The sequence below is a fragment of the Nothobranchius furzeri genome, chromosome 4, assembly GCF_043380555.1.
Source record: "Nothobranchius furzeri strain GRZ-AD chromosome 4, NfurGRZ-RIMD1, whole genome shotgun sequence".
In the NCBI taxonomy this organism is placed as follows: Eukaryota; Metazoa; Chordata; class Actinopteri; order Cyprinodontiformes; family Nothobranchiidae; genus Nothobranchius; species Nothobranchius furzeri.
The window spans coordinates 63348692-63372670 of record NC_091744.1 but is presented as its reverse complement, the minus strand read 5'-3'; the positions used below and the strand labels follow the sequence as shown (position 1 = coordinate 63372670).

Sequence of the window (23979 nt, the reverse complement as noted above, 5' to 3'; positions counted from 1 at the left end):
TCTGGTATCGGTGCATCCCTAGATTTCATTAGCCATTAGCTGTGTTCCGCAGACTCGTTCATGAGAGCAGTGGTTCGCTTAGGGACTATCAACAAATTTCTATTCATTTGAAAACGAGTAAAAAAAAAAATCTGAAGCTTCCAGATGAATTGATTAAATTACTCAAATCAATTGTCAGTTGTGTTACTAAAATAAATCCACAAGACACAACAGTTTTTAACTAATTTCATACAATCTAATATTTTTATCAATCAATCAATCAATCAATCAATCAATCAATCAATCAATCAATCCTTTATTAATCCCAGAGGGAAATTAGAGTTTTCTAAGATTTCTATGAGAAATTATGTATTTTCTTCAATAGCTCCTGTAAACTGATCTAAATACTTAAAACCAATTCCCAATGGGGTTACGAAACTAGGCCAATGAGACACGGCACGTTTTAACAAATTTCACACAATCTGACCTTTTTTATTATGATTTTCATAAAAAATTAAGTGAGGTTCTTCAATAGCTTCTAGGCAAATTGATCTAAATACTCAAAACCAATTCCCGATTGTTTAACGAGACACCCTCGCCAACAGCTGACCACCATGGTTTACAAAAATCTTAGAGGAAACCCAGAACGATGTTACATAAATAATCTTGCGAACAGAGTTTTAAGTCAGGGAAGGAGTGGGAGCCTGCTGCCTTCTTGCTCGGAGTCAGATGGATGCGATAGTGAGTGACATGCACGCACGCACGCACGCGCACGCGCACACACACACACACACACACACACACACGCACACACACACACACACAGATGTAAACTGAAGTAGACATTTTGAGGGCTGATGGGCTAAATGTCAGTATTGATCCCCAGGTCCTTTGATTGCATCAATCGGAGTATATGGAATGTGATTTTAATACCTGCCTTTATCATCCACAGCCTAATAATATTCTCTCAGGATGGCTGCACATGTCTTTTATATCTAGTTTGGCCTTTATCTGAGCAAAGGTTTCATCATTTCTCTCTCTCTCTATCTTTTGTTCCATGGTAACATTTAGCTCTGATCAAACAGATTACAGCAACAGTGTCTTTCAGCTCACCAGCTTTCCTGGTTAGGACAACGAAAACCTTAAAGCTTCAGGAGAAAATGGTCAAACATGAAAACGTTTTTAGTTTTACCTTTTTGTTGCATTATAAACTGAGGCCGTTTAATGTGTCGGCCGGATCGACTGAGGCGATGCTGTTAAGCAGCATTAATGACCACTGTCTTGCCTCTGGATTGAATGGGAACAAGCATACAGTAGCTATATCAAGATAGAGGTCCGCTGGCTCAATGATCTGCACCATAATTAAACAGGAGGCTAAAAGGCTTGCACTTACACATGCACACAAAGGGGCAGCCAAAAATTGACATCTACTCTGCAGGCCAGTTCTCTGGAGGAGAAAAACAAGGCCAGTTATTGAACTTTCCTCCCAAGGATGGGGTCAACATGTCTATCCGAGTTTTCATCCCAGGAAACTAGTGCTAACAAGCAACAGCATTGGGTGTGTGGTAGTAAAGTTTGGGTAATTAAAAGTATATTCCAGGTGTTATTTGAGGGTAAAACCTGCATAAAATTGACCAAAAGACAGCACATCTCTTTTCTATAAAAATATTTGCTCTAAAAAAAAATCAACAAGTTAATGCCATTTTCTACAAGAGAAAGATTAATGGCCTTTTGTCATTTTTATAGGAAAACAAGTGTAAGGTGGTGATTTATAGCTTTTATAACACTGTTATCTGGCATTCGGGACTGCATGGAAGATACATTTCCTGTTTCCAAATTCAGTTATCAACCTGTATTGCATAGAAAAAATCAATATGAACAATACATGTAAACTGTGGTCAAACCTGGACACAGTAATGTGGTAAGATCATGTCATTACATGCTGAATTTCTTAATTTAACAGGATTTATTTGTCATAAAGATAACAAACAGATCTGCAACACATGACCTGAATCCTTTACGAGATTAGCTTATTCCAACAGTTTTACATTACTTCTTTTTCTGCGGTGTCCTGTTCCATTTAGAGATCAACGGGGTATCTAATCCTTCAAATAACCCTCCAAACAAAATGAAACCCTTAAAAATAAGAAAGTTGTCCGTTTTCAAGGTAGAGATTTCAGCCCCTGGTCCTTGAAGCGTCACTCAGGCCGATTACTAATCATGAGAAGACCACTCCAAATCAAATGGTAGCACCATAGATGGTAACTGGGTTTGAGCCTTTTTATACGTATCTTCACAGAAATTCACAGAATGCAAGTAGAAAAAGTAGGCCTTTTTTCTTCTTCTTATGACAGATTAATTATTTTTACCCCACTTCTAATTAAATATATGTTTAGAAGTACACCGTGCATGGCTTTTTCTTTGATGATTGTCAGTTAAATGAAGTAATGACGCCCCTAGTGAGTCCTTAGCAAATACATTCCCCTTTTAAAAGTCATGATTTAAGGAAAAGGATTTCAGGAATCCACTTTTTCCCCAAACAACCTAACTTGACCACTTCCGTGCAATCAGTAATGCAATAGTGGACCAGTTGGCTCTACCCCTCTGTATTAGGTCCAAATTGCCAAATGACAGCAGAAATGGTAGACTGTTCATCCAATACTTGAAAACCTTCGCTTTGCTTTCATATCATAAGATGACTAGCTACATCAAACACCTTAATTAAACAGACAAACTGTCTCCTGTTTCATCATCATATCAAAGGGCTTCTCTGAGGAATATGGGTTTCACTATGTCCCCAAATATCCCAACAATATTCCAGCAGTGGTTTTATAGTCTGTTCATTGTCACTTTATTTGCAAAACTGGTAAAAATAAAATAAGACAATCTATAAATTAGGTCTGTCACCCGGGACATTCTAGTACATCCCACATTTCTCACACATGCAGAAATACCCTTGCATGTCTCCTTTTGAATGTCCCCCACTAGTGCTCCTTGACTTGCAAGACTAATGCTGATACAGTTGCCTAGCAACTGCTAAAGGACCAATCGCCTCCTCTTAACTGAAAGGCCTTTTGATGACTGAAAGCACCTTTGACAAAGTTGTCCTAGTGGAGGCTAACTACTGACCCTGTTTCATTTCTCCTCCTGCATGGATAATGTCCTTAGATGCATCTAACAAGGATGCACTCTCAAAATAGATACACGCTTGGTGATGCAACTGTCAATTTATTAATCAGGAAAACGATATGCGAGAGACAGAGAAAAATCTGTTTAAAATATTAGATTCTACAATAAATACTGACATATTGTGTAGTTTTGGCAGGTCTAGTGTCCAGAGAAATGCTGCAGAGAAGAAAAGCTGCTGAAACCAAGGAAGATATTGAAGAAAAAGCTCAAAGTCCTGAGAGATCTCTGGTTGGCAACTGAAAAAAATTATCTTCCCAAAAATTATTGTATCTAAGGAACAAAACCGTGTGTGGGTGAGGAAAAACAACTGTGATCAAATGTGTTACTGAAAATAGAGAGAAAATTCAACACCTATAACATATTCTTTCTTTCCCCTTATAAACAGCAGAAGAGAGCAGCTAAACGACAACCAAACCCCTTCCTATCATGATTGGGATTTCTACTAACAGCATATGGTGTTCAGAGATACGAGATGCAAGGCAGCACCATTTACAGAGCATCAAACAAACATGAGCAGGCCATCTTTATTTCTTTTGTCAACTCAAAATAGAAACAATGTAAATAAAGTAGTATAATGATCAAACAAATTCTTAGAGCACAGACACTTTAAACTTTAACAGATATTACAATCCAGTCTGAGCTTGTTGAAGCATCTGTGACCTTTGCTGGACTCCAGATGTTGTACGTGTGTAAAGAGAGTCACGGGCGTTGCCAATATCCATCTCCGGTGCCAAAATTATTATTCCTACCAACTGCTTGAACGCATGACCAGGAAACCCAATGTGATCTGCTAAAAGATCTCCACTAAAAATCAAATCTATCCTTCACATTAAAAGTAGCTAGTAGTGTGATCAACTCCGTTTTGTATTGTAAGAGATTTTGTAAATTAGATTGGCTTTGACATGGCTTAATGCCATCAAAAGGGTAATTGTTTATCATTGGCCACCACACTCCTAGAGGACTAAATACCAGCTGTCACAGAGAAGTGATGCATACAATGATGCTTGAAACAGAGATATCAAAACACTTTTCACAATGTATTATTCATGCTCAAATTGAGTCAAGAGGACAATTACACTCATGAAGGACCCAAATTTGACAGGTTTTTATTCACTTAGCAGTATGTACAACTTATCAGATGATCTCTTTAGTACAACTGAATTTTGATTCAGATTTATAATTATGTTACCGTTACAGAAACTGTTAATGCAGGACCCCAGACAGAAAAAAAAAAATTCAAATAAAAAAATTTCAAGTTTGGTCTCGAGTCAGAAAAGGGTAGAATGCCTTCTCCAGGTCAGGAACGAGGTCCTGCCCCAGGTGGAGGAGTTAAAGTATCTTGGGGTCTTGTTCACAAATGACAGAAAGATGGAGCAGGTGATTGATAGGCAGATTGGTGATGCATCTGCAGTGATGCGGGCGTTTTACTGGTCTGTCGTGGTGAAGAGAGCGCTGTGCCAGAAAGCCTTCCAACCCTCATCTATGGTCACGAGATTTGGATAGTGAACTGAAGAATGAACTCATGGATAAAAGTGGCTGAAATTAGTTTTCTCTGCAGGGTGTCTCGTGGAGAAAGAGTGAGAAGCTTCTTCAGCTGGGAGGGGCTTGGAGTAGATAGGCTTCTCCATATCGAGAAGAGCCAGTTGAGGTGGCTCAGGCATCTGGTTAGGATGCCTCCTGGACACCTTTCTGGTTGTGGGCACATCTAACCAGGAGGAGACATAAAGGAAGACCCAGGACATGCTGAAGGGACTATTGGGTGTTTTCCAACAGCACTACTCAGCATGACTTACAGGTACAGGTGCAGCTTGGTTTGACAGCCTTTTCCAACAACATGGTAAGGCATTTTCCCCTCATCTTTTCAGTATCTGGTTCATTGTGGTTCCTAGCATGCTGATCAGGTCTGGAAACGCTACGTCTGGGACTGTCAGCCACTAACTGGGACAGCCAGTGGTTCCACCCCCCAGCCAGACTCTGAAGTGAGCTGTGCTGACCCACACTTTACTAATCCATTTTCAACAGAGTAGTGCTGTTGGAAATACAGTTTATGTCTCTTGGCTGGCCTGGAAAATTCAATTATATTCAATTCAAAAATACTTTATTAATCCCAGAGGGAAATTCACTGCTGTAGTAGCTCAGAATAATAATAATAATAAAGTCATCAAAGAGTTATTGTATATTACAATGGCTGTTGGCAGGAAGGATCTCCAGTAGCGGTCGGTGTTGCAGCCAAACTGAAGAAGCCTCTGACTGAAGACACTCTTCCGTCAGGGTTGTCCATCATTTTCTTGATTCTCTAGAGAATCCTTCTTTGCATCATCTCCTCCAGTGGTTCCACAGTCCCCAGAACAGAACCAGCCTTTTTTATTAGGCTGTTGAGCCTTTTCAGGTGCCTGCTTCTGATGCTGCTACCCCAACAGACGATGGCTGAAGAGATTACACTCTCAACAACAGACTTGTAGAAGATGTGCAGCATCTTGCTACAGACATTGAAGGACCTAAGCGTCCTCAAGAAGTGCAGTCTGCTGTGTCCCTTCTAGTGAAACGGCTTTGCTGTTCTTTCTCCAGTCCAGTCTGTTGTCCAGGTGAACTCCAAGGTATTTGTATTCCTCAACCACCTCCACTTCTTCTCCCATGATGGAAACAGTGTTTGACTCCACCCTGTTTCTTCTGAAGTCTAAAATCATCTCCTTTGTTTTGTTCAAGGGCAGATGATTGTTTCCACACCATGCCACAAAGCGCTCCACCAGCTCTCTGTACTCAGCTTCCTGTGCATCTCTGATACACCCGACAACTACAGAGTCATCGGAGTATTTCTGTAGATGACAGGTCTCTGATTTGTACTGGAAGTCTGAGGTGTACAGGGTAAAAAGGAATGGTGAGAGTACAGTCCCATGTGGTGCTCCAATGTTACTGATCGCCTGGTTTGATGTGCAGTTCTTCAGCCTCACAAACTGTGGTCTGTTTGTCAGGTAGTCTTTAATCCAGGCGATAGTTGAGGCCCCCACCTGTGTCTTCTGGAGTTTCTGGCAAAGTACATCAGGCTGGATTGTGTTAAATGCACTGGAGAAATCAAAGAGCATGACCCTCACAGTGCTGCCTGCTTTATCCAGATGACAGTGGGTTGGTTGATGCAGCTGGATGATGGCATCTTCAACTTCAACTCCATGGCGATAAGCAAACTGCAGCGGGTCCTGATATGTCCTAGTTTGCTTATTCAGGTGGACCAACAGGAGTCTCTCCGGGACCTTCATGATGTGGGATTTCAGGGCAACCGGTCTGTAGTCGTCATTGACTGATGGGCAAGTTTTCTTTGGAACTGGAACAAGGCAGGATGTCTTCCACAGGACTGGAACCTTCTCCTGGGCCAGGCTGAGGTTGAAGAGGTGCTGCAGAATCCCACAGAGCTGCTCTGCACAGACCTTCAGTACCTTCAGAAAGCCTTAGGATTGCCCTGGAAAAGCAGGCCCAAGTGGCTGGGCAGAGGGAATTCTGCTTAGGCTGTTGGCCCGTGAACCGACCTGGGGTGAGCAGATGAAAATGGATGGATGGATGGAAGTTACTGCTTTGAGAACAGGAATCACCCTACTTACACAAAGGCCCCACAATAAATGTTCTCAAAATTTATTTAAAAAAAGTGTTTGAAACATGATCTACAGTGTGTGCTTAGGAGAGAAACAATCAGCAAACTTTAAATCCAAGGAATGCTTTGCCAATTGTTTGAATGTTTAGAGCTGATGAACTTTTTTGAAAATAAGGAGTCAGTAAAGCTGTCTAATCAGAACTACGCACGGATACTGAAACGATCGAGTATTGTCCTACTGTGATTCTTGTAATACAGTCGTAAAGCAATGAAACCAAAACCCCTTAATGTAGCACAAGGTAAATTTCTCATCTGAGTTGCAGCAGGATGACATGAACATAAAACGTAATGAGGTAGCATCACCTGTGTGCAAGAAAACTTAAAAACATCTAACAGCGTGGCTCCACTGAGTGGAGGAAAAATGGAAGAAACGGTAAGCTTTTATAGCAATGAAACACATACATTTTAGGTGATAGAGAAGAGAAAGAGAATGGGTGTTGGTCTACGTAACCCTGTGATAAACTGGTGACCTGTCCAGGATCTACCCCGCCTCTCACCTAATGACCAATGGATGTGGGAAGCAGCTCTAGTGACGGGAACATATGGATACAGGAAAATAAAACGGATTTTTAGGGTGTGTCTGGTATTCCAACTCCATGATGAATAGATTACAAAGCATATACAAAGGTAAACAAAGCGTCAGTACAAACAAATACATAGATATTCTGCTGTATCTCAATCTTTTTCAAAGACATGCATCTTTCTAGGGGTCAATAATCCACAGAACCCAGGGTTTCTTAAACAATACATTTAGATTACAAGATTTTTGTTTTCATTGTGCAAGCAGGTCTGCACCCAAAAGCTTGGTATGAATAAACACCTGCAGTTTAGTAACAGCACACAGGGCACTGGTGATATTCCGACACTCACATATACAATAAAAAATGTGAAAAGTTTTGCTTCTGCATTTTATTATCAACAAAACATGAACTTTATGGGTGAATTAATTGTGTAAATTGTCATAATTGCAACACAGATTTGATCCGTTAGCCGAATTGCATGGTGATATCCATGTTTTCGTTCTTTTTTAAACACAGAAACAGTTTTGTTTACCTGTTTGTAGCTACAGTTTCGCCGACGGCTGCCGGCTTCTTCAGGCTGACGCTGATGGTGGCGCGTCACTTCCTTCTCCGTTTATCTGCGGGCAGCAGAGGACGTTGTCGCCCTCTACTGCCCGCTCTCCCCTCTCCGACGATGCAGTCCCATGCGTGGTCCAGCGTGTAAACTCCGTCGTCCCTGTTTATGGTCCCACATCCACGTCTCCTTATCTCGATTGCTTCCTTGATCCATCTTTTGTATTTTTGTTGTTCGGTGGTTATGATCCGTGTGTTGTCCCAGTCCATTATATGGTTTTCTCTTAAGCAATGATCTGTTACGGCTGACTTTTTTATTGTACTTTCTGCTTCTTGTTTTGCTGCTCTTGTGTGTTTACGATTTGCCTCTTTCTCGCACTCCTTTCTGTGTTCTATTGTCCGTGTATTGAGTTGGCGTCCGGTTTCTCCTATGTATGTTTTATTGCATATTTTGCATGGGATTTCGTAGATGACTCCACATTTTTGTCCAGCTGATATTTTGTCTTTTGGGTGTACTAGTCTGTTTCTAACTGTTGTGTATGGCTTTGTTGGTGTGTTTATGTTGTGTTTTTTCATTGTTGCTCTTATTTTTTCCGTTATGCCTCTGATGTATGGTAGGGTTATCACTGGTTTTGGTTCTCGTCTTTCTGGGTTTCTGGTTCTTTTTTTGGGTTGTTCTTTGCTTTCTGTTTTTGTTTGTTGTTTTCCTTTGTTTATTGCCCATGTCGGGTATGCGCAGGTCTTTAAAGCGTGTTGTATGTGTTTGTCCTCTTGTTTACGGTCTCTCTCTTCTGTTATTATGTTTGCTCGGTGATATAATGTTCTGATTACTGACATTTTGTGTATGGTGGGGTGTTCTGATGTCCATAATAAATATTGGTCTGTGTGTGTTGGTTTCCTGTATGTGTTTATGTTTAGGGTCCCGTCGGTCTGCCTGGTGATTTTCATATCCATAAATGCTATGCTGCCTTCTGTTTCTAACTCATAAGTGAATTTTATGTTGCCCGTGTCGTCAATATTGTTTAAGTGTTGTGCTAGTGTTTCTGTTTGGTCTTTTGGTATGATTTCCAGTATGTCATCCACGTAGCGTTTCCATAGTTTTATTTTGCAGTTTGGGGGGGCGGTGGCTATGGCTTTTTGTTCCAGGTCTTCCATGAAAAACTCGCACAGGGTGGCTGATAACGGGTTACCCATGGCGAAGCCTTCCAGTTGTTTGTATATTGTGTTATCGTATGTGAAGTAAGTGGAGTTAGCTACCAGTCCTATCAGTTGTGCTATGTCGTCTGCTGTGAGGTTTGTCCTTTTGTGTAAAGTTTTGTCTTGTCTGATTCTGTTAACTACTATGTCTATGGTTTTTTGGGTTGGTGTTTTTGTGAACAGAGATGTGACGTCATGTGAGATGAGTATGTTGTTGTCTTCTATTGTAATTTCCTTTAGTTCTTTTGCCAATTCTATACTATTTTTGCAGTGTTGGTCTGTATTTCCTAATAACGGGCTGATGATTCTGCTGATATCTTTTGCCATGTTGTATGTTGGTGTACCTATGAGGGGAGAGCGGGCAGTAGAGGGCGACAACGTCCTCTGCTGCCCGCAGATAAACGGAGAAGGAAGTGACGCGCCACCATCAGCGTCAGCCTGAAGAAGCCGGCAGCCGGCGGCGAAACTGTAGCTACAAACAGGTAAACAAAACTGTTTCTGTGTTTAAAAAAAGAACGAAAACATGGATTTAGAAAGACACAGCAAGAACACACCTAAGATGCATGGTGATATTTTCAAATCAAACCAGATCCACAGCTTAGGCACTAAATGTACTCTAATTACATAAAAGTCATTTTAAAAGGGCCAACTTTGACATTAAATTATTAATTTTCTGCAAGACTGCATCTGGATATCTTTTGTGGCTCATTATTGGTTATAAGCACCAACGAGGAGATTTTTATTTATTCTGTGCTAACTGGACCAGAAAACCTAAATGCTACAACTACATATCCAGGTTCATCTGATTGAAACCCACATCATTAAGACGATTACTCTCTGAATCTTTGTCAGTGCATTTTCCACAAGAACAACTGCAGACACCACGAGATGCACGTTAAAAAATCACTGCAAGGCCACAACACTTAACTGTGTGTCGTCAATTCAACCAAGTCAAGACTTGGCACATAATGGAACAAAGAGGAACATTACATTGTGTGAATGGAGGAACTGATCTTGTGGATGTCTACGACTATCAAGGGACACTTAAAGCAGACTTGTCCATCTGACCTGAGGCCAGAGTTTCCAGCATTTACATCTTGTACGTTCATTAATATGCACTGTCCCATTCAAATAAATAAATTCAAATTCAAATGCATGACAGAAGCTGGCTAAGATGAATTTATAGGATAAAGCAGACACTAATAAAAATAACATGAAAGCACACAGTGAATGTTTATTTAGTGTCAAAGGAAGCACAAAGTGTACTTAAATCTGCAGAATAAAAAGTTTTTACAAGCAGGTGAAACGAAGATTTCCAGTAATTATGTATAGATTAGTGTGTTGAGCCAAACGAATAAAAGTTTAGGACCATCTGCAGACAGATGCAATTAAACAAACCAGCTCTAATAATCACTGAGAGTTCATGTTTACCTCTTTATTACTCGCTCGCTGCCTTACAGCAAGAAGATATCCTCTCATTATGGGGTATTCCTACACTGACAACTAAAAATCCCTGATGAGCCACAAATGCAATTCAAGCTCTGTGTTATAGCAGTTACTGTCACTGTAATGATATGTTACTATAATATGTGTAAAGCTATTAACTGTAATTCTCATGAAAAGTCCCAAAATTATTGGTTTCACATAGGGGTGGGAAATATAAACTATATAAGATAGAAACGATATAAGGTAGAACCGATTTAAAATTGGGTAATGATAGAGTTTTTGGCTATATTGCAATACTGTGATATTGCAATAACACATGACGTCACACATGACGTCACTAAGATGTGCACCCTGCTGACACTGGGGCAACAGAATGGCAGTGACTGCAAGCTTGGAGTGGGCGGCGGAGGAGGCCTATATGCCTCAAGTGGCATATATTTGCCACATGAGGATATTTAAGAGCATGTCATTTTGACATATAAAAACTGAGGAAAAATATATTTTAATATATATCGTTACCGTACATGCTTCAGATTATATCACAATACAGATTTGAGGCCATATCGCCCAGCCCTAGTTTCACACCTGAATACTGTGAGATAATCAAAATCGGTGTGTCAAAACAACCATTTCAAGCACTATCCTATGATCTCAGCTGTCGGGATTGGAGATAATCACTAAGATTACAGTGCTATTGTCCAGCTGGGTCTCTGCTGACTCCCTGCAGGTCTTTTAGAGTGTGTGTAGTTTCCAGCCATGGTGAATGCAATGAAGCTCTTGGTACATTTAACAGAAAGTACAGAACAGACAAAAGTGTGCTTTTTAAATGGCTGTTTGGGTTAAAAATACAATTTACCAACGTAGAGATGAAATGGATAGAGAATGGACAGAAGATCAAAAGAGAAAGGCAATTCTTTGTAGGACCTTGCTTTATAAATACTTTATAACATGAAAATGAAATTCCAATTGTGCAGGAAGTTTCTAGAAATTAATTTCTTTGATTTAAAGTGACAGTGTGTAGTTTCCGTGGCGATTAGGGTTGGGCATCTAGCATCGATTGGAACCAGTTTCAACTGTTCATTTTTCCCGGAATCGCTCAAAGTTTTTTATTTCGATTCCTAGTTTTGATTCCTAGAATGCTGACCAAAGAGGAATCCGCGGCCGATTTCCGTGAAAAATAAACGTGATCTGCAAATAGTGATCAATGCTTTTCAGAGCTGATCACACCAGCTGTCTGTGTGCAGCACCGAGTCCCCCCACCCGGCGCACAGCGGCCAAATATAAACAAACGCATCTGCCAAACTTTTACTCCGTAATGTAAACTTTAATTCCTGCAGCGTAGAGGAAACTTGTTAAAATACGTCAACACAGTGGATTTAATAGAAGCTTTAAAACTGTGGACGGTGTGAGGTGAGTTTGTCTCACTGCAGAAATAAAAACGCACATGGAGCGTCAGCAGTCAGATGCAGCCAGCTAAATTCAAGTTTCGCTTTCTGTTCTGACTGAATGCTCCTGCAGCATGGAGGTGTAGTTCTCAGTCATCCTGGACATGATCATCCTGAGAGTTTTAGCTGAAAACAGCTGGACGTTTCTGGATATGTTGGAGACATTTAGCCTCTCATCCCAGAGGCTTCTTCCAGACTTTGGTTGTGGTCAGAAGCAAACACACTGGTTGTGCTGCAAGTCTTTTTCTTTTTTTCTCCAAAACATGTTTTTGTCTAAATGAAGGTGATGTTGTTGTTCATAGAATTAAAATTCATGTTGAAGTTAAGATTATTTCATCAAGTAGGACCTGTGGTTAGCTGGCTCATGTAAAGCATGTCATGTCTTGAAAGAATCGGAATAAGGAATCGATAGGAACCGGAATCAAAACAAGGAATTGGAATTGGAATCGGAATCGTTCAAAATCAAACGATGCCCAACCCAGTGGCGATAGGGGGCAGTACATACCTAAATCACTGCAAGCAAGCATTATTTTTGTGTTCTAATATGACCTTACCAATGGATCCCCATTAGGGTCAAAAATCCCTGGGAGTGCAACCTCCAGCAAAGTAACAAGAACATCAGATTCATCACTGGCAATGATTGTTTATTAATGGTGTTAGCCTCAAGGGCAACATGCTGATTATCACTTGTAAGTCGCTTTGGACAAAAGTGTCTGCTAAATACATAAACATAAATACATAAACAAAATGGGAAAGTTTTGAAAGCATTTGTTATAAATCAGTAAATGCATTTTGTTCTCACAGACCACCGTAGAAGGAAACATGTCATCCAATATGGCGTCGCCCAGAGACTTAGACCTGCTCCATGTTTTTTAGAACAGATTTTTATGTTATATGTTATGAAACAGCCAATATTTTTCAACAACTGGGCTTAAGTCATTTACTACAACTTTTCGATTAATATTTCCAGAGATTAATGGTAAAAACTACATTATCACTTTAAGCCAGTAATGTAGCTGCAAGCTACAAGACTTTTGAATCTATAAGATGACACGGTCCATTTTGGGATCAGAATTTCCCTTTGTTGGGATTTATGGATGAGTTCAAGATAAACTCCTCAAAACTGTGCATTTCTGATTTGTGTCACCAAATTTGTAACTGAAAGAGAACTCTGCAAAACTCTAGAGACCTAGCCTGTAGGTCGGGTTTTAATACTGGGGTAGTCACCAGAAGGTCCAGTGATGCTAAATTTCAGCTTTTTACAAATGTGATGACTCATTTAACTCATGATTTCTTCCCAGTCGGAGAGAGAAAATTAGAATAATTGATGCCCACAATGATGATAAACAAAGCATTTTCAGGTAACTTTTTTCTCACTATGTAATAATATTTTTAATCACATTGAAAAGGAAAATGGTGGTCATGCTGGGTTCTGGTAGACAAAGAATAGTTTCAGATGCTTCAAAGACTTTCAGAAAGGTTAGGCAGACTCTGAAGAAGCCCAGCTTATTTCTCACAGCTTCACTCCAACATGAGTGACCTAAATGTCATGAGAAGAAAACCGTTCCAGTTTCATCCCCAAAATTTTGCATCATAAGATTGAGACTGAGAAAAAAAAGAAAAAGAGAGGAGGGGGGGGGGGGGGAAATCCTGTTCACTGAAGAGGGTGAAGTAAAAATAGCTTTCCTCTGGCTGAGTAATGGTATATTTGGAAAAGAGAAAAAGAAGCACATTTTAAAGAAATGAACACCTCACCAACTGTTAGCTTGGGGGTGGAATGATCCCACTGTGGACTTCTGTTAGCCTAGTGAACTAGACCAAATTCTTGCTTTGCAATGTTTGGTCTAGGAATGCTCCACTGGAACCTCTGCAGCCCCAACAGCATTCTGGCTGGCCAATCACAGCTCTCTAGAGGGGTTTCAAACACATAAAGAGCTGTGACTGGTCCATAATGGTGGGCCAATCATAGTGCTCTATCTGCTTAGTGAACAAATCACAGAGCCTTATCTGCTTTGTGGGCCAATCAGGGCACTCTATATGCCTGGTGGGTGGGATGATGCAACAGAGTGAAACAAAAGTATGTCACATTCATTGCCCAGTAGCATGCGGAGATCATTTGAAAGACAATGGTAGAACCCGCCCCACAACCGAAAGCCGTCAATGGAGTGTTGCCAGACTAAATAATACATTTATTTAGTCTGGCTTGCCAGGCTAGACTTCTGTTGCAGCCATAAATATAGGACATGTCACCGTTAAGAGGTATGAATAATCTAAAAAATGCTAAACCTAAAGTCAGAAGTCTAGCAACTTTATCATTACTGAAAATCTCAATAATTTTAACATTTTTTTTTTAAATTTTGCATTTTTAAAAGGGAACAAGGCTGTTTTGTCTTGCTTTTTGCACCCCCTAGTGTCCATTTTAAGAACTAAAAGCAAAACTTATCTCCTCGCTGTGTGCTTGTCTTTTTAACATCTTAATCTAACAGCTGAAATGTCTCCCCAATAGGGCTGGGTGATATGGCCTAGAATCAATATCACGAATCATGATATATTGAGGATTTCACCTCGATAACGATAAACGAACGATAACTACAGGTACGCGCAGAAACAAAAGTTGTCCACTAGATGGGGCTGTCACATGTAATTACATTGAGTCACATTTTACGTGACTCAAGACGGTACAGCTTGTTAAAAGGACACAAATGTTGTCAACCGACACACATCTTTTCATTTTTATTATCAAATTTATTGCCATGGGAAAAATTATCGATAAGAGTCACAAATTTTGATAACGATAAATTTTCGATATATCGCCCAGCCCTACACCCCAGCCTTCAATCGTGTCTACAAGAGTGATTCATCACTAAACTAAATCAATCTACTGTGTTCATGATGGAAAACATGCAGGAAATGCGCTTGAACCAGACTCCCGCACCTGGTATGTGGGGTTGGGCATAGTTTGATTTTAAGCATTCCGATTCCGATTCCAATTCCTCCTTTCGATTCTGGTTCCTATCGATTCCCGATTCCGATTCTTTCAAGACATGACATGTTTTACATGAACTAGCTAACCACAGGTCCTACTTGATGAACTAATCTTAACTAGGGCCCGACCAATATGCTTTTTTTGGGACCGATACCGATATAAAACTTTTAACAAAGGCCAATAGCCGATATAATGGCCAACAAATCTCCCTCACAAAAAATAAAATAAAATAAAAATGTTCTTAAGCTTAAACCCTTCATTCCCTGCCTTTTTGATGCAAACTTATTTCTCTTATTGCACACCAAAGAACTGTCTCAATAACTCACTAGGGTTTCAAAGTAATGCAAATAAGATTTATTTAGCAGATCTCAAAAACAACAGAGCACACAAACTCAGTCACAGCATAAATCTAACATTCAAGTTTTTTCTTGTAAACGGTGGTTTCCACAAATACATTTTAACTTAAAGGAATATTCCACCACTCAGTAAAGTTGTGTCTTGTTAAGATTCCCCAGAATTAGACAAGTCAGAAAAAAGCATTTTATAATCAGCCCAATATGATCTGGCAGCAGTTGGTTTTCTTAGTTTAGCATAAATCAATGTAAGTGAATTCACATACATTGTAGTGTTTTTTTATGTAGGTGAATGCAAGTCTTCCCTTCCATTGCTTTATGCTAAAACAACTGGTTACAAAATGTTTTTTCTGACTTAGCTAACTCTGGGGAATCTAACAACACACACAAGTTTAGGGACAGAAGATCCCTATAAGAATATTAAAATAATAAAAATGCAGCAATAAATAAAACGTAATACTTGTGCTTTGTAACAAAGTAACACTCTGTGGAAGTTAACTTGATAAACTTATTCACCCTGGACAGGAAATAATTGCACATAAGAAACATAAATAAGAATAAATTAAAAAAAGGTTCCAAAAAATAATTTGTCTTCAACGTTCTAAGGAGTGGAGCCACACAACATGACTTCAAAAAGCTGGCGCCATCAGCTGGATAGGTAGCGCAACATCGGCCATATCGGCCGTCTTTTTGGCCGATAGCCGATACTGTTAATGACCCCAATATCGGTCCGATATATCAGTCGGGCCCTAATTTTAACTTCAACATGAATTTTACTTCTATGAACAATAACATCACCTTCTTTTAGACAAAAACATGTTTTGGAGAAAAAAGAAAAAGACTTGCAGCACAATCAGTGTGTTTGCTACTGACCACAACCAAAGTCTGGAAGAAGCCTCTGGGATGAGAGGCTAAATGTCTCCAACAGATCCAGAAACATCCAGCTGTTTTCAGCTAAAACTCTCAGGATGATCATGTCCAGGATGACTGAGAACTACACCTCCATGCTGCAGCAGCATTCAGTCAGAACAGAAAGTGAAACTTAAATGTAGCTGCTGTCAGTAACAATCTAACAGATTTTAAACATTAAAACTCTCAACAGAAATAGTTCAAAAAGGAAATTAAAATGTTCACAACTTAAGTCTTAAGGCTGTGGTTAGCAATTAATGCACTGTGATTTATTATAGTGTGATTGTTCAGTAAAACAATGTTGATTTAATATTTCCTCATCAAGTTGATGCAGTGATGGCTTGCTCCTGTTGTATTGTTGTGTGTCCCTTTTCTGCAGGTCTAGAAGCAGACCCCTGTTCAACTCTGTTTATTTTTGTGGACCTCGGTTCCAATCGATGCTTGATGCCCAACCCTACCGGTATGCCAGTTCAATTTTTTCCAAGCCCCAACAGGGCGGCCAGCCCTTTAATTAACCCTGTAAAGGCTCATTTTAGCACAAAATGGCTCAGGAGCATTATTTAAAAATATGAAAAATTTGCAAAGTATCCCTTACAGCAACACATTTGACCATGGATCGTTGACATTTACGTGTCAATAAATATGTAATGTGTAGAAGTTTGTTAAAGTAAACTATGAAAAAGGTGGCTTTCTACTTTAGATCTGATATACTGGGTACTCATGGAGCAGCAGCACTGAAAAGGAGAGACACTATTGGTATGAAGTCACAGAAGCCTGCCAGGCATTGTTGGCGTTTCTATCTCTGAAACCATCTTGACACAGCAGGCTCTCTGCGAAGCCAACATGGAAACAGCAACGATGTAGTGAGCTAAAGCAAAAGTGACACAGACTTGGTACACACAGCTGGTACCTGATTGATCTCATAGGGAACAAAGCCAGCAGTTTAGATGGGATCCAACACAAAGGGAGAACAGATTTTATTTATAAATTTTTTTTGGTGAAGTTCACAAAAAAACATGTTCCTGTTCTTTTTGAAATCCGATCGGTCATGCAGACTTTCACATGCAGGTTCAACATTATAATAGTCTTCGACCACCATTTCCTACAATAGGAGCCATAAGAAAAAAGACAGGGAAGAGCTTGAGTCAGAAAAAGGCCACACAAATCTATGTTAAACTGTGAAACTGCATTCATGGACTCGCTCGTCTTGGGTTTTGACTGCAAAAGGTTGTGCTGACCTTAGTGGCCAGGAGAGAACAAAGCACGTCTTGGCTAGTTGAAGCTCAACCAGGGTTTTTACTGGCTCAAATTGAGGCAGAGGTGGTACCATCATGGCCACGCGCCAACACATGCATACTCTGTGCATTCAACTGCCTCACTTTTTTAACCCTCCCACTGTCCTAATGGTGTGACCACGTGAGGAAAGTTGACCATTGAGCAGGACTGATGGTTAATCCTTTGGGTCCATGTGGCAGGGGTGAGGAGTGAGCACGGTGTCACCCATAAAGACAGTGGGAGGGTTAAAGGCAAAATATATTTTCGTTAAGTGTTCTAATCTAAGCTTCTGTTGATTAATTGAATATTCCATTTGACAACGTTTCAAGTGAAACAAAACTGGTTTGCTGCTAAAAAATATGAAATAAAACAACAAAATTATCAGGCTGAAATAACTGACTCTTATTATAAAAGGCTCAATCCTATGCATTAGATTGGTGTTTAGTTCCCTTTTTCCCATCTGATATTTATAGTTAAAAATATTTTTAAACATTTGACCTACATATCAGAAACATTTTAGGTTTGTATTAATAACATTCATCTTAGTCAAAATAACACATAAATATATCCAGTAAAATAAAATGCATTTCAATAACATGCACTTGTATTGGAATTGGTAATAAGATTTAATTTCTGTTGGTTTCTGTTGGTTTGCAATAATCCATTTTAAATTATGTTAAAAGATTGAAGTGTTTGTGAATTATATACCACAACATCTTGCCGTACTTCCTGCTCCTGTGTGTGAAGCAGACTTGTAGCAGTAATGGGACTTGTATCTGCAGTGGTTCTGATCCATAGCACTGCAGGATGCAGAATAAACAGAATGGTGGAGACTTTTCATCCACTTGCAGTCTTTCTTACTTTTACGATCATCATATATTTTTCTGTGTGTCACTTGATTGTGAGACTGCTACCTGTTAGCTTTAGCATTAGCCAATCTGCGTGATCCCAAACTTTGGATCCCAGACTTTGGACCGGTTCTGCCTTTTAGGCCTTTTCCACCGACCAAACTGGCATGGAATGGGAAGGATCGGGTCACTAAATATTCTGTTTCGATTGTTTAAACCAGTCCAGGAAACTACCCGAACCGGTCCAGTAGCGGGCCAGAGCGGGACCCCTTCTGTTGTGGGTCCAGAGATTTTTGGTCTGGGCGGAGCCAAAGCGTAAAAGGTCCAGAGTCCTCTGATTGGGGGAGAAATTACGTAACTACCCGCGACAATCCCAGGGGATGGAAAAAGAAGTGAGTCGAGTTCCAGTGTTTGTTTGGCTGTACTTCTTGTGTGTGAAAATGCCTGCAAGTAATAGCTTTTGGTCCAATGCGGAGCTTCAAACGTTTCTCACCATCATCGGAGATAGCAACATTCAGGCCGAGCTGGATGGGATGATAAGAAATGAGAAAGTCTTCAAAGAAGTTTCTCAGCGCATGGCAGCTGAAGGATTCCAGCGCACCTCCGAGCAGTGTCGTGCTAAGCTGAAAAAAATAAAAGCCCACTACAGAAAAGTTAAGGACAGCAACGGCCGTAGTGGGAATGGGCGAAGTACATGGAAGTGGTACGATGTGGTGGACGCTATTTATGGACACAGACCGTCAAACCGAGGCAGCGAAGGAGGCCTGGACTCAGCGACCAGTATCCTGGAGTCACTCATAAACCCTGTTGGTAAGCATTTCTTTTGTTGTCTTTTTAGCTCTGCAGGCCATTCATTGCAGCACCAAAAACACTGAATAATAGCAGCAGCTATTTAAGAAATGCTCAGCAAGTAAAGGATTTAGCCCCTCATGTTAACTAGCCTTAGCATCCCCTCGTGTTTATGCTAACCTTCATTTAGCATTCCCCCGTGTTTCTTAACACGCTGTTCGCGATATAAGCCTTTCATGTTTAGCATGTCCTTGTTGAGTACATGAGGCTGGAGCGGAGTTTGCCTTTCTTGTTAGCGTCTCATTGTTTAAAACATGGGAAATTCGGTTAGCCTTTCACGTTAGCATCTCAGTGTTGTTAGCATCTCATTGTTTTATACAGCTGAGCACGCACAGTGAGAAGAAGCGAGCTGATCTAATATTATAAATATCCCAAAAGTCGTGCCAGCAGTGTTTTTCGCCTAGAGTGGACTTTTAACAAGTATATATTTTTTGGATGAATAAGAATATAACATTAAATTGCAATTAATCTGTACGTCACTGGCGAATTACTGCCATCTAGTGGACACGTTCCAAATGACAAAATGGCCTTAAATCATAGCAGTTTTATTAAGTATACTATATGCCTATATGCTCTTTTGCTGTAAAAATATTGTGCTTTTCTTACCGAATTATTTCGTGACCTTTTCTTACTGACTCATTTTTTGATCTGTGTTTTTCAGACACATCTGAAGCGGAAAACACTCCCTCTTCAGAGGAACCATCCACTTCCTCAAGTAGCACTCCAGGACCTTCTGTGCCACCATCACCTCTGTCCGTACCTTCTGTGCCACCATCGCCTCGGCCAGTTCCATCGCCACCACCATCACCTCTGTCCACTACCACTCGAGAGGAACATCTACCATGTCGTCGACGCACAGGTAGTGTCTGACCATTCTAAAAATTGCTTTGTGCATAAACAAAACTGACAAGTTCACTGGACAACTGACATTTTGATATCCATATAAACACAAATGTAATTGTCAATGTTGTTGTTTCCAGGTGACCGAAGACGGCGATTGGAAGCACGGACACAGGTGATATTTGATGAGTTGCAGATCGCAGATGGCAGGCAGATGGACAGAATGGAAGGCATAAGCCGGGAGCAGGTTAACTGGATGCAACAAGACGCAGCAGCATCAAGACAACATGAATTACAGATCGCAGAGCGATATTTTGAACATTTGGGTGCCCTAAATGCTGTTCTTGGACTGGTCGCACAAAGAATGGGCAGCTCCTCTGACTTCCTGCCACCACCCAGGCAGTAAGGTGCTATGTATTTGTCCCGTAATTTTTTTTATCCGTCTGTCCTTTTTATCAATAAATTTTCAAAGAAAAACAAGGTGTGCATGAATTGTCTTAAAAATTTTTGCTCGCAAATTTACGTTTACATAATAAATGTAGATTACATTACAGCCCACCTTAAATATATGTTAAAATGAAAAGGTGCAACAGTTCGTTAACAGTAAAATAGTGTACTTTATTAAGTTCTGAAAATAAAACAAACATTTCAGTTCAAACTACAGGCTTCGAACAGTTAAAAGTGTCAAAACAATAAACAAAGTAAATGGAAAGAAAAAACACAAACTGAGGTCAGCGGGTATTTAAGAAATGCTCAGCAAGTAAAGGATTTAGCCCCTCATGTTAACTAGCCTTAGCATCCCCTCGTGTTTATGCTAACCTTCATTTAGCATTCCCCCGTGTTTCTTAACACGCTGTTCGCGATATAAGCCTTTCATGTTTAGCATGTCCTTGTTGAGTACATGAGGCTGGAGCGGAGTTTGCCTTTCTTGTTAGCGTCTCATTGTTTAAAACATGGGAAATTCGGTTAGCCTTTCACGTTAGCATCTCAGTGTTGTTAGCATCTCATTGTTTTATACAGCTGAGCACGCACAGTGAGAAGAAGCGAGCTGATCTAATATTATAAATATCCCAAAAGTCGTGCCAGCAGTGTTTTTCGCCTAGAGTGGACTTTTAACAAGTATATATTTTTTGGATGAATAAGAATATAACATTAAATTGCAATTAATCTGTACGTCACTGGCGAATTACTGCCATCTAGTGGACACGTTCCAAATGACAAAATGGCCTTAAATCATAGCAGTTTTATTAAGTATACTATATGCCTATATGCTCTTTTGCTGTAAAAATATTGTGCTTTTCTTACCGAATTATTTCGTGACCTTTTCTTACTGACTCATTTTTTGATCTGTGTTTTTCAGACACATCTGAAGCGGAAAACACTCCCTCTTCAGAGGAACCATCCACTTCCTCAAGTAGCACTCCAGGACCTTCTGTGCCACCATCACCTCTGTCCGTACCTTCTGTGCCACCATCGCCTCGGCCAGTTCCATCGCCACCACCATCACCTCTGTCCACTACCACTCGAGAGGAACATCTACCATGTCGTCGACGCACAGGTAGTGTCTGACCATTCTAAAAATTGCTTTGTGCATAAACAAAACTGACAAGTTCACTGGACAACTGACATTTTGATATCCATATAAACACAAATGTAATTGTCAATGTTGTTGTTTCCAGGTGACCGAAGACGGCGATTGGAAGCACGGACACAGGTGATATTTGATGAGTTGCAGATCGCAGATGGCAGGCAGATGGACAGAATGGAAGGCATAAGCCGGGAGCAGGTTAACTGGATGCAACAAGACGCAGCAGCATCAAGACAACATGAATTACAGATCGCAGAGCGATATTTTGAACATTTGGGTGCCCTAAATGCTGTTCTTGGACTGGTCGCACAAAGAATGGGCAGCTCCTCTGACTTCCTGCCACCACCCAGGCAGTAAGGTGCTATGTATTTGTCCCGTAATTTTTTTTATCCGTCTGTCCTTTTTATCAATAAATTTTCAAAGAAAAACAAGGTGTGCATGAATTGTCTTAAAAAATTTTTGCTCGCAAATTTACGTTTACATAATAAATGTAGATTACATTACAGCCCACCTTAAATATATGTTAAAATGAAAAGGTGCAACAGTTCGTTAACAGTAAAATAGTGTACTTTATTAAGTTCTGAAAATAAAACAAACATTTCAGTTCAAACTACAGGCTTCGAACAGTTAAAAGTGTCAAAACAATAAACAAAGTAAATGGAAAGAAAAAACACAAACTGAGGTCAGCGGGTGAAGTGTCGCATCAGAGCTTCACGCACATCACTGCCCTCCTCTGCAACTTCCTGCATATTTGCAACCACTGGTTCATCAGCAGGTGCGTCACATTCTGTATATTCCTCCCCATGGCTCTCACAGATATTGTGAAGCACACAACAGGTCAGCACCATGTGTTTAAGAAGCTCTACATCACTGTCGTTTCTCTTCAGAAGACATCGCCACCTACCCTTTAGCCTCCCAAATGCATTTTCGACCACAACTCTGGCTCTGGACGTTTTCCTGTTGTACGCCTGTTGTTCAGCAGTGAGACGACCGTTGTCAGAAAATGGTTTTAGGAGCCAGTTCTGCAGAGGATAGGCAGAGTCCCCGAGCACATAAAAGCCTACATTTACTCCCTCAATGTTCTTGGTACTAGTTGGGTGCAGTTGTCCATGAGCAACCAAGTCCCAAAATGTGGACAATCGCAGCACACGGGCATCATGCAAGCTACCTGGCTGACCTGCATTAACATTCCAGAACATGCCTCTGCCATCCACAATGCCCTGGAGGATTATGGAATGCCAACCTTTCCTATTGAAGTAGTCTGTGTGGAATCCCTGTGGTGCGATTATTGGGATATGGGAACCATCGATGGCACCCACACACTGAGGAACCCCCCACCTGGTCTCAAAATAGTCAGCCATTTCCTGTAGCTTTTGCAGAGTTGGAAAAGCAATAACCTCGGCAAGCAAACGTTTACAGACAGCCTTACAGAAGTCCTGCACACAGCGGCACACAGAGGTCGTGCTGACACCAAAAAGAAGCCCGATGCTCCTGTATTCACTGTTAGTTGCAAGCTTCCACAGTGCAATTGCAACTCTTTTCCTGAGTGCACGCAGGCTCTGAAGTTGGTGTTCCTCTTCTGCATGGCTGGACGGAGCTTGGAACAAAGATATGAAAAGGTCTCTTCTGACATTCTGAAATGAGCTATCCAATCTGACGGAGTGAAGTTTGGCATGGTCACATCCCAGAAGGCGCTGGCACGGCTGAAGGCCCACACAGTTGGTTGCCGTCGCTGATTCAAAAGAGCCAACTAAAAAAAAAAAACAGTCATAACACAGTAAAAGTAAAAAGAATAGTGCAGTGAAAAAGATTGAAACAGTATGGTTATAGACATAAAGTTCACATCAATAGAATTTGTTTAAGGTTAAAATAACAGCTGTTCTTTATGGCACTACCAGTGACTGGTTATGTTTTGTTCACTTTATAAAATGCACAAATGTGGTATTGCTTGTAATTACCTATATAATTAATTATAATAATTTCAGTACAGCTGCACAACTTATCTATGACATGCCCAGGAAGTAAAGAGTGAAGGATTCAGGCCCTCCTGTTGACTAGCATCACCATGAGTGCAGAAGCTGTTTGAAACTTAGTTAGGTTTTGGCCTTTCATGTTTAGCATGTCTTAAATGACCAATATACAACCAAACCATTTGATTTTGGTGCTTTTTTTTTTTGTTTTTGTTTTTTGATAGTTGCCCTAGACACCCCTTCAGAGATTATAACGACATGTATTACAGCATTAGAAGTTACTTACCACCTGGCGCCTCCGTCTTTGTCTCAACAGTAGAAAGTTATGCCTCGTGTCCGATATTAATTTCAGAAAGCGTCGTCGCCTTTCAGCTGCCCTCCTCCTCGAT

General features: G+C 40.5%; 2 protein-coding genes across 3 annotated transcripts in view; one reads left to right on the top strand and one right to left on the bottom strand.

Moving 5' to 3' along the window:
- tp53i11b (tumor protein p53 inducible protein 11b) overlaps nucleotides 1-23979 on the bottom strand; it is a 63217-nt gene that overhangs the window by 13899 nt on the left and 25339 nt on the right. The window lies entirely within an intron of this gene.
- Nucleotides 18493-21431, top strand: LOC129153546 (uncharacterized). 2 transcript variants are annotated; one of them, XM_054732925.2, is made up of 5 exons: nucleotides 18493-19153; nucleotides 19854-19922; nucleotides 19953-20051; nucleotides 20173-20434; nucleotides 21393-21431. In XM_054732925.2, exons 1-5 carry the CDS (start codon nucleotides 18724-18726, stop codon nucleotides 21400-21402), a joined length of 870 nt encoding a protein of 289 aa, XP_054588900.1. In that variant the 5' UTR covers nucleotides 18493-18723; the 3' UTR covers nucleotides 21403-21431. The 2 variants fall into 2 exon arrangements, with proteins under 2 accessions (XP_054588900.1, XP_054588899.1); XM_054732924.2 differs by having other exon boundaries at nucleotides 19854-20051.

Coding starts and splice junctions, on each gene's coding strand:
- LOC129153546 (XM_054732924.2), top strand. CDS start 18,724: ATGGAAAAAGAAGTGAGTCGAGTTCCAGTGTTTGTTTGGCTGTACTTC. Junction 19,154..19,853: donor GTCACTCATAAACCCTGTTG/GTAAGCATTTCT, acceptor TGTGTTTTTCAG/ACACATCTGAAGCGGAAAAC. Junction 20,052..20,172: donor ACCATGTCGTCGACGCACAG/GTAGTGTCTGAC, acceptor TGTTGTTTCCAG/GTGACCGAAGACGGCGATTG.